Here is an 11,874-nt window from a genome sequence, read left to right on the forward strand (position 1 = left end):
TGCAACCTGAAGAAGACACAACCCACAGTCGAAACGTCGTTGGTCAGCATGCAAATGTAAATAATAAACAACAAATAAGTAAACAATGAAGAAACAAACGGAAAGTAAGGGAAAGAAGAAAGAAGATGACAAGACTAACTGAAGACAAGAAAGAACAAATGATACTTGATATAACAAAGGCGAAACTGAAGGACGGAGGGGGCTGGGACACTGGTATGTCCCCTTGTGAAGGACCGTGCATTTCTGTCTCCCAAGTGGGAGGCAGCTTCACCTTAAATCCTAACCAGCCAGTGCCTCCAGGGGGTGCTGCCACTGTCCCAGTCCCTCCTAAGACTAAGCTAAGCTAAGCTAGCTATTTAGCCACTATCCCCTTTCCTAAGCCATAACCCTAACCCTAACCCTAGTTGGCGAAGCTAAATTAAATATAACGAAACCTAAAACAACGGAAATCGACGATAACTTAAAACTAAATCTAAAAATCCTAAATAAAAAGGAAAAACCATACTTACCTGCTGCTCAGTTGGTCCTGGATCATCGGAGAGAGTGGATGGATCAGGGGGTGCCATGGGGGGGTCATTGCATGCTGCAACCTGAAGAAGACACAACCCACAGTCGAAACGTCGTTGGTCAGCATGCAAATGTAAATAATAAACAACAAATAAGTAAACAATGAAGAAACAAACGGAAAGTAAGGGAAAGAAGAAAGAAGATGACAAGACTAACTGAAGACAAGAAAGAACAAATGATACTTGATATAACAAAGGCGAAACTGAAGGACGGAGGGGGCTGGGACACTGGTATGTCCCCTTGTGAAGGACCGTGCATTTCTGTCTCCCAAGTGGGAGGCAGCTTCACCTTAAATCCTAACCCTAACCCTAACCCTAACCCTACCCTAACCCAATATTCAGTCATACCCCTAATCCTAACCTTATGTTATAACCCCAACCCTAAGTCTTTGTATTACCAGTATGTTAACCCTATCCTTATTTTTGGCCCTAACCCTAACTTTACCTCTATCCAGTCCTAATTGTAACCCTAATTGTAACCCTTAACATTAACCCTAATATTAATAAATAAATAAATAAATAAATAAATAAATAACATTAATATAGAGATTGCATGACTTAAAAAGAATAAATTAATTAAGATAAGTGATAACTTCAGTTATTACTTGATGTACTAGAAATAGTAATTTCATTTTGTTCACTTAAACATTGAAAATAATTTATAACAAATAAATACATACTTACTATTATTAAATAAATAAATACTTAAAAATATACATATATTATAAGTTCTTTATAGTTCATTTTCTTTGGTTTGATTTAAAACTGTTAAAAAGGAATGATAACAAACCCTGTCTGGCTTTTTTGAGTTCATTTAAAAAGTTAAAAAGGAGCAGGATATATTGGAGCGCAGGGTAATTTTCCTCACTTTGAGTTTGGAGAGCGAAGAGGCAACATCACGCACTACTTCAGCAACATTGCCTCTCTTGTGCCACAGCCTGAGGAAGACCTACGGAGGTCGAAACGTCGCTTTTGTTTTGTTTATTGGCACATATTTAATTTCATTTTTTTCTTTCCTATTTTTTGGAAAGCACTTTAAGTTTACATTTTGGATAAAAACAATTTCATTTCATTTTATTTTATTAAAAAGAACAATTAAAAACATTTTTCACTTTCCCAAACTTTGGGGAAAGCCTTCCTTAGTTGTTTAAAAACATAAATAACTTTTATTAAAAACAACAATAAATATATTTGATAAAAAATAAATAAATAAATAAATAAATAATCTAAAAATGGATCAGGGGTGGACAACGGTGCGGTATGGCCGTAGGCGCCAACGCACTGACCCACCCCAAAGGGATCGGGGTTATGGAGGGTCTTCTGGGTGGATGGACCGAGCACCTCCCTCCTCTTTTCAGAGGAGGGTTCAGTTTTCTCTCCCTAACCCTAACCCTCAACCCTACCCCTAACCCTAATATCCAATCCCCTCTGACTTACCTTATCCCCAATCCCGGGAACGGCGACGAAAAATAAAAAAACCTAAATAAAGAAAAAGTTAAAAGACGACACAGTTAAAACTTACCACAGTATAAAAAGGAAAATACTTACCTGAAGGCTCATTCCAGTCTCGCTCGTCGGAGAAGAAGGATGTCCAGGGGGTGCCATTGGGGGTGTGCATCTGACCTGATGAAGAGCAAGTAGCCCTCGAAACGTTGTCGACATGGTGCACACAGGGAAACCTAAAGGGAAACAAAGGGAAAGAAAAGAAAGCTCCCCAAGTAGGGTAGAGCAAAAGAAGAAGGGAACACAGGGGGAAGTCAGGGAAAGATTAAGGAAGAAAAGAGACAAAATAATTGATACTTGATATACCAAAGGCGAAACTACAGCTTGATGGGGGCCGGGACTGTGATCATCCGAGTGATGGACCGTGCATTTCCTGTCTCCCAGTTGGGAGGCAGTCTGCTCTCCTAAACCTAACCCTTACCCTGTGGTGAAGGTAACAACCCACACACACAACCCTAACCCTAAGTGGCATATTTTCACCCGCACTAACACTAACCCTAATGGAGCATCCTTTAAGAACCAAGTGCAAAACAGCATGCTAACCCTAACCCTAACACACACACAGACGCACACAGACACACTCACACACAGACTCACACACACACAAAGACGCACACTCACAAAGAGACACACACACACACACACAGAGACGCACACTCACACACACACAGACACACACTCACACACACACACAGAGACGCACACTCACACAGAGACATATAAACACACACACACACAGACGCACAGACACACACACACACAGACACACACACACACACACACACAGAGACGCACACTCACACAGAGACATATACTCACACACAGACGCACAGACACACACACACACAGACACACACTCACACACACACACAGAGACGCACACTCACACAGAGACATATACTCACACACACACACACACAGACGCGCAGACACACACACACACACAGACACACACTCACACACACAGACACAGACGCACACTCACGCAGAGACACACACTCACACACAGACACACACACACTCACACAGACACATACACACACAGAGACGCACACAGACACACACTCTCAAACACACACACAAAGACGCACACACACAGAGACACACACTCACAGACGCACACTCACACAGAGACACACACTCACACACAGAAACAGAAACAAACCACGATTTGGAATATGCCGTATCTCTGGAATCGTATGTCGTACAAACTCGGGGGTGGTACCGTTGGAAAGGGCGTGGCCACATTTCTGTAGGACCTGGTTTCATCTCTCTACCACCTTCCTAGCCCAAGTTATTCCAATAAAAGATGGCAAATTTTGCAATCCTGCTTTTATCCCCTTAGTCCTAAACCCTAACACAGACACAGACGCACACTCACACACACACACACACAAAGACGCACAGTCACACAGAGACACACACTCACACACACACAGACGCACACAGACACACACACTCACACAGACATGCACACTCACACACACACTCAGACATATAAACAAACCACGGGGTTTGCTGTATCTCCGGAACCGTATGTTCTCACCTTCCTATTCTCTTCCTCCTTCTCGCTGTTCTCCATACTCCTGTTAGGTTTTAAAGTAAAGATGGACACCAAACCAGCAGACGAACAAGGCAGAATTAAGATAAAGAAGACTTTACTTTACAAAATGAGTTCCACATACAAACAGAAATGAATGAATATATCCAAAATGTCCAACAATAAAACAACCCAGGTCTGGTGAGTGCAAAAATTCCAAAACACAAAAGAGCAAACTAATCAGAAACAGAAATCTATCAACGGAGTAGAGTGGGCAGAGGCAGGCAGGTGAACCTGGATACAGAAAAAATAGTATAGATTCAGCAACATGAAAAATAACGCAGCAAAAATGCAGAAGGACTGACTGAATACCACTTGGGAGACGGTAAAATCTGGCGATGGTAGACTGGGAAAGTCGGTCTTAAATAGTGCCGTGGCTGATGAGGAAATTGGTGTGGGAAGGCGAGTGATAGGGGGAACAGCCTGCTCTGCCCCACTCCACTCCAAGTTGAACTGGTAACTCACACAAACAGGAAACAGACGAATCACTGGAAAACTAGGAAAAGACAAAGAACAACAACAAAACAAGATAGCGATCCGAACAACTCGTCCCTGTTCCGTCTTTCTCACTCTTCTCCTTAACCCTCACTATCCTCTTGACTCTACTCCATTCTCCTTCCTTCTTCTCACTGCCATCACTCCTCGCCATTTCCACCTCCAGATGACAGCAGCTTCTCTTGCTTTTACTAATTACATTATTTAGACCACATTTACATTCACATTAAGACTAAGGCTGGGCTTTTAACTGGCCACAAAGTGTGTCATCTGATTTGTGGTAATGTAACTGAGCAAACCAGCAGTAAAGCATAATGTTCAACACAAAGAGAAGGCATAATTTTCCCTTTTTCAATCAAATTTGGTAAAGGTCTCATTGAGTTTAATGTAAGAGAGCAGCATAAGAATGATAAATACTATAAACTGTCACTCACAAGAAAAATGTAAATCAACAGATATGATTTGACAAAAGTTAAATCTAAAATATAAGAACAGTAAATGTGAAAGCAAACACACTGACCAAGAGCTCTAGTTACAGACTCGTTAGTATTTAACTATTTAGATCTTGGGGCAGGTGTGTTTGATATGTAATTCTTATTCATAGGGAGATTGAATGGGCAGTATTTACAAGGAACAGAGGAAGTTTTTCAGAAGAAGCCTCAAATAAGTTTCAATAACAGCTCAATAACAGTTCAAGTCATGACACTACTTATTTTTCCTCCTTCCTCTTTCTGTTGTGTCTTCTTCTCCCTGGTGTGTATGTGTGTGCATGTGTGTTTTGTGGGTTTGTCTTAAATATCCTCAGCACCTGGCATTTCTCCACATCTGTTCCCTATCTGTTCATTAGACTCTTCTTTTTATTCTCTCTCACTCAACCTCCACTTGGTGCCAGATTATTCTACTTGATAAGTGGTAGCTCTCAATTGGCTGCATTTTGTGCTCAGGAAACTGAGTTATTTTCCTTGTGCAACTAAGTGCATTTTCATATAGTCCTTTTAAACAAGGGTCCCATTAAAGTGGGCCAAAAAGTGAAACAACAGAAAAGAGACTCAGTTCTTTTTGCTTTCACTTTGCAGGTTGATTTGAAAGCAGGCTTAGTTCTCTTTCTGGTCTTCAGCTCTTATGAGGCCTCAGTCCTCTTTCTGTCCATACTGTAGTTCCTCTGGAACTGTCAGACCTTTACTGCTTTCAATTATGAGTAACTGTCACTTGGAACAAGATGGCAACTTCAATAATTTCTTTATCCATGTTGATGTGGCCTGTAGGTAAATTGACCCACAAATAAAAAGAAAACCAAAATAGAATTGTTCAGATTTCATGTGAACACAAAAAGTACCACAACACCTCATCTTTCTTCTCCACTTGCCATCTTTTCATCAGGTATATTCATATATATGTATATTTATCAATGTCATGTGATCTACCTACAGCAAGCTTAAATGGCAAAATACAGTGAAAAGAAGGTGAAGTGAACCTGGAGAGATTCTGGTCTACAAAATCAAACCAGAGGTGCAGACATTATGTGTGAAAATTACCATAAATTGGGCAAAAAATGTTTCTTCCTTACAAACAGATTGTCCTACTCTCTCTGACCTTACTTTTATTCTGGGTTTAGACCTTGTACTGTCATTAAGCTGGTGCAGTAGAGGTTGCCTCTTTATTACATGTTTCTTAGCCTTGCAGGCTAGCCAGAAACTTTTCTATTTCTCCACACATTCGGTTTCTGTTTCTTTCTTTAATCCTCTCCAGAGTTCTGATGCTGTTCTCCCGATAGAAAGTTTGTATTGGTATTGCTGCTGCCCTCATATGATATTCTATTGACTTGTAACGCTCCTTTTGAATAAAATGTACATACTTTGCATAGTAGTTATAAAGCATCTGTGCCCCATCAGGATCCGTAGCACTTTCTAGAAGTTCCTTGTATGTCTGGTCAGCTTCACTTTGGTAATTCAGCTGTGCGTATATGTTTGCAAGAGTTATTTTCCTTTTAAATGAAGAAAAGGGGTAAAAACAAATCACTTCCCTGTAGAGGCTGATCGCTCTGTTGATCATGCTGTGCTCCAGAGGATTGTCTTTCTGTAAAAGGATTCTCATCTTGTAGCAGTTTGCAGCACAGCTCTTCAGATAACGTTCATCTGGATGTCTTTCAAGAACCTCCTCTGCCAAATCAATGGCCTCATCCATAGATACATGGATTATGTACAGTCTTAGCAATGGTTTTATGCCGCTATAGCTGCTGACAGGCTTTCTTAAAACCCTCCTGGCCAACTGACATGCTTCATCTTGTATTTTTTTTCCTTTCTGAGCACATGCCTCAAGGTAAAGAGCAGCAAGGTACAAGTTCTCTGGATCATGTTCCTTGGCGATCTTCATTTTCTCTAAGATGTCACCCTCCAGCCCTGTGTCACTGTGCTTAAAAGCACTGAATAATGCTAAGACATGGCTGGTGCGCCACTCCACCATATCCGGCTGCATCCTGATGGCTCTCTGGAAGTAATCTGCAGCCAACAGCTGTTTGTCTGTGCTGAACTTCATCAGTGTCCAGGCTTTTTCAGCATAGATCTCTGGATGGAGCTCGTCCTGAGATGGAGATGGATAATCGTCCATCAAGATGCTGATCTTTGACAGGTAAGCCTGACTCTCAGCTTCTTCACCAAGGTGGTAGTGCAGCCATGCCAGGTTCCCATTGTTGACCACTAACCAGGGTCCCTCATCAGAGACGGTGTTTCTCATCTGGCGGAAGGCCTCTGCAGCCCGGCTGAAGAAACGCCAGGCATCACTGGTAAACCCTAGCTGGCATTGGATGTACCCCTGCAGGTTGTAAATGTGACCCAACCAGCTGTATCCCTCCTTAGTACCAATGTCCTCCAGCTTGTCCCTGAGAAGGAAAAGTTCACACCTGGTGAGGTCCAGATCCCAGGTGAAGTGGCACTCCAGAGTGCCCAGTTTGGACTCCAGTGTTGTTTGACTCTGAGTGGCGCTTGTGGGGAACAAAAATGACAAATATTAAATCACTTATGTAGTACAGTAATTTAATGGGCTCTGTTGTGTGAAAGGTTTGGATAACCACTGTTCATCTCATGTGGAGGAAGGAAGGAACAATGCATGCATGGATACATGGAAAAGAGTATGTGAGGGGAGGAAATAAGAATACATTAGACGTGGATTGGGGAAAAGGGAATAAAGTCAGAAGGAAAGGCATAAAAGTAAGAAGAAAGAGGCAAGTACTAAAGGAAGCAGGGACAAAAGTGTAATCCATAAATTTGAATGTATTAATCTCATTGATTATTACATGCAGAAGCAGACACTCACTTCATCATCCAGCTGTTAACTGTAGTTTTTGAAATAAGTCTCTGTGCTCTTTATGTACACTGCTGCTTTGGGTGCAGCACCATAAAATCAGTAATGTTTAACTTCTGCAGCATTATAAATGACATCATGCTGCACACTGCATTTGGACCCGGTGGACTTTCTTTTATTGCTGATAGAAACCCCCAAATGCATGTCTGCAATACTGAAAAAGACACTACAGGTCTGCAGGAATCTCACATTATCATTTAACTAGAAGTCTTTGCTCAAGACTAACAAATCCCAAGTCAAGTGATGTACTTTGTTTTTTAAAACCTAAATAAACTATTACATACTCATTCATCCATCAATTTTCTATATGACTTATCCTTTTGGGTGGGGTGAGGGGTTGGAGCCTATCCCAGCTGAAAATGGGTGAGAGGCAGGGTAGACCCTGGACTGGTCATTGGTCAATCGCAAAGCTGACACCCATAGACTGACAATCACTTAAGCTTACACTTAGGAACAATGTAAAGTAGCCTAATGACCATGTTTTTAGGAATGTGGGAGGACACCAGAGTCTATCACACACCCCTGACCATTAAAAGTGTTATAATAGAGAAATGATGAGTGTCTTTTTTAGATTATGGTTGTTAATTCAATTCAATTCAGTTTATTTATATAGCGCCAATTCACAACAAAAGTTATCTCATGACACTTTCCAATTTGAGCAGGTCTAGACCAAACTCTTTAATTAAATTGTAGAGAGAGCCCAACATTCCCATTGTTACTCTTAGATCAGCTTTATCAGAATCAGAAAAACTTTTATTGCCAGGTAGGTTCCACCTACGAGGAATTAGTTTTGGCATCTGGTGCAGCAGACATACACAAGAAAATAGAATAAAAATGCTAAATAATGCAGAAAGTCTGTATACATAGTATACATATACTTTATATATATATACATTACCTCTCAGAGAGACCACACTTTGTTAAGCTGGGTGACTGCACATCTGACACCCTGCTGAGCAGCACTGGAGCACCTCAGGGCTCCCCGGTCCTGTTCACATTCTATACATCTAATTTCCAGTACCAGTTGGAGCTCTGCCACATGCAGAAGCACTCAGATGATACTGTGATAATGGGATGCATTGAGGACGGACAGGAAGGGGAGTACTGGAGCCTGTTGGGGGACTTCGCCGTATGGTGCAGGGCTAACAAGCTGCAGCTCAACACATCCAAACCCAAGGAGCTAGTGGTTGACTTTAGGAGGAACAGACTCCATCCCACATCGGTCTCCATCGAGGGCATGGAGGTGGAGTGGTCAGGACGTACAAGTACCTGGGTCTCCAGTTGGATGACAGACTGGACTGGTCAGTGAACACGGACACCATACACAGGAAAACACAGAGTCGTCTGTATTTCCTGAGGAGGCTGGCGTCCTTTAACATCTGCAAAAAACTGCTGCTGATGTTCTACCAGACTGTGGTGGCCAGTGCCCTTTTCTATGCTGTGGTGTGCTGGGGAGGCAGCATCAAGAATAGGGACGCAACATGGCTGGACAGACTGGTGTGGAGGGCAGGATCTGTGGTGGGCCCAGAGCTGGACTCTGTAGTGTCAGCAGCAAAAAAACGGACCCTGGATGAGATCCTGTCCAAATTGGACAACGCCTCCCACCCTCTGCACAGGACTCTGATCAGTCAGAGGAATGTGTTCTGTTGGGATCTCTGGCCATGCGCTATGGAGAAGAATAGAACGGCCTACATGTAACCCATAAAGCCTGAATTAGTGTGACTAACCGTTACAGACCCCCATTCATGGCGTACACCTAGTCATTAAGTCCTGAGTTCAAACTCTGAACCGGCACGAACATTGGCTGCGTGCCAGCCATCTCCAAGGATCCAAAGTGACGTCATGCAGCTAATAAAAGGTCACTGCGACCATCAGTCCCGGCTTTTTCCCATGCGTGCTGTGACAGTGAGAGCTGCTCCAGGCTCTCCAGGTGTCCAAATCGCCGAAAGGGAGCAACAATCAGACGTTTGATTATCATCATCTCATCGTGGATCGCTGGGCAATCAACTGATCGTACGTTAACGAGCCGCGCGCCGACTTTGTTAAGGACGAAACAAAGTTTGTTAATTTCTTCACCGGTGATTTTCTCCGCTGCCGCCGAGAGATCAACACTCCGCATCATCAGAATAACGGACCGCGAGCATCCTGCCGAGGACGACGCTGCGAACGTTTAAGCGGATTATTATTTCAAACTCCGAAAGATCGGAGCAACGCAAAGTAAGAGGCTTATGTCTGGGCAGAGACAGTGTAAAGTAGGGTTGTTTACACATGATTTCCTGTAACTTGTAAGCGCTGCATTTGTTGATTTTTGTTTCCAGTCGGTCATTTCTGCCGTTTCAGCGAGACCGCGCGTCACCGGTTAAAGGACCAATAGCTGAGCAGATAAGCTCCGGTTTACTGACTCCGCTATTGTGTGGTGATACGCGAGACTCCAAAGAATTGGAGTGGATTCTTTTTATTGGGTTGTGCTTCCTGCTCTTTCCATTTCTATCTTTCTTCCTTACACTCTTCTTTCTGAACGGTGTGGCGAAAGTCCGAGCACACAATCACGAACCGTAACCAAGGGGTACGTGGCGCCCAAAGTCTTTCGCCCATTGTTCTCTTCTGTGACCACATAAGCAATGTCACGTTATGAAATGTTGGATTATCACCAACTTGGCTCTGACTAATACGGCCGGCATGTTCTTCTGTAGCCATTTGGGTCGTGCTGAATCATCCTTTATGTGGTTGTTCATTTTGTGTGCTGGTTCCCCCCTATGTCGTCATTCACAATTTTAGTTGTGGTCTGCTACCACCCTGGTTGTAATCTGCTGCCATTTTGGTTGTAGTTTCCCCATTCGCCATCTTGGTTGTAGTTTCTCCCCTCATGTGGCCATCCGCTATCTTAGTTGTAGTCAGCTACCATTTGGTTTGTTTTTAGCCGCTATCTTGTTAGCTGCTATCTTCTTAGCCGCTACCTTCTTAGCTGCCATCTTGTTTGTTTTTAGCCGCTAGCTTGTTAGCCGCCATCTCGCTAGCTTGTTAGCCTCCATCTTGTTTGTTGTCATCTCTCTCTGTCTCTCTCTCTCTCACACACACACCCATACACACACACACACACACACACACACACACACACACACTCCTGTATATATGCACACCTATGTATACTCTTGCTGCTATACCTGTGTTATCCCTAGTTAATAGTTAATGTGTGTTGATAAAACTTAGATTATAATAGTGTTTATTACAAAGTGATACTTATCTATGAATGGTTGTTGCTGGTTAATAAATCCTGTTATAGTTTAACCTGTCGTTGTCTGTGGTTATTGTGAATGTACTTGTAATAACAGCTGAATTCATGACAGTCAGTGCTCGGAATCATCCTTCATAATTTCAAGAGACTGTTTTCCTATTAATTAATTTGGCTATTGGTCCCTGGTGATGATTATTTCCCATAATCATTGACTCTTTTGCCAATAACCAAATTGCTCCTACTAGTGCACAACAGTTCAGCACCAGGCTGCTGTCTCTGACCTGCTCCACAAACAGACTCAGGAACTCGTTTGTCCTCCTGGCCATTAGACTCTACAACACATCTCTGGGTGTTCAGGGGTCACGATCCAAGCGACAGTCTGTACCTGAGTCACACCAGGCGTAAAAAATCACATTTATTTATTGGACATTTATTCCATTATGCACCTTACCTTATATTGTTTTGCACAATTAACCTGCACTTTATAACTCACTTTCTGAGTAGCAATCTGTTTACATGTGTTTACACTGTGGCTTTTTAGTCTCTGGTTTTACACACACAGTCAGTCTGGTCCACCTGCTTTGTCTGCACTCTGTTGTACTTTATGTAGCATATGTTAGTTTATTTAGTTTATTTAGTATGTTTAGTCTATTTTTCTATTTTTTTACACTAACAGTTAGGCCTTGGTTGTTTGTTTGCTTACTTCTGACTGACCTACACTGCTGTAATGGGCTACTGGTGCTTGAATTTCCCCCGGGATCAATAAAGTATCTATCTCTCTATCTATATAATTTAAAGGCTTAATATTCAGCTATACTTTGTGTCCTTCTGTGACACGGTTAGTTATATGTAAATTTTGAGCTAAATGTTTTGCATGTTGCTGTTTCATGACCTGCACTGACAAAATAGCATTATCTCTGCTTGAGCAACATGACAGGCTATAGAGTTAATTCACTGCATACTTTTTAATCAGAGCAACATTTGACAACAACATTTGTATGTGAGTATTTAGCAATCATAAAAATCAAAAGGCTAAAGTTCAAGTGAAGTTATGAGTCAGGTGTTAAAGTCAAGATATGATTTAATCAAGTCAAAAATTATCAGATTTATGACCA

The 11,874-nt window shown here is 42.1% G+C and overlaps 1 protein-coding gene across 1 annotated transcript; it reads right to left on the reverse strand.

The window, feature by feature from the left end:
• Positions 1 to 3,871: 3,871 nt before the first annotated feature.
• On the reverse strand, positions 3,872 to 7,167 carry LOC124060665 (interferon-induced protein with tetratricopeptide repeats 5-like; the record flags this gene model as incomplete). The annotated part of the gene is made up of 1 exon (XM_046391899.1): positions 3,872 to 7,167. A coding segment is annotated over one exon (1,332 nt), but the record flags the coding sequence as incomplete, so codon positions are not given.
• Positions 7,168 to 11,874: the final 4,707 nt, after the last annotated feature.

Source organism: Scatophagus argus, chromosome 6 (assembly GCF_020382885.2).
Source record: "Scatophagus argus isolate fScaArg1 chromosome 6, fScaArg1.pri, whole genome shotgun sequence".
Classification (NCBI taxonomy): domain Eukaryota; kingdom Metazoa; phylum Chordata; class Actinopteri; family Scatophagidae; genus Scatophagus; species Scatophagus argus.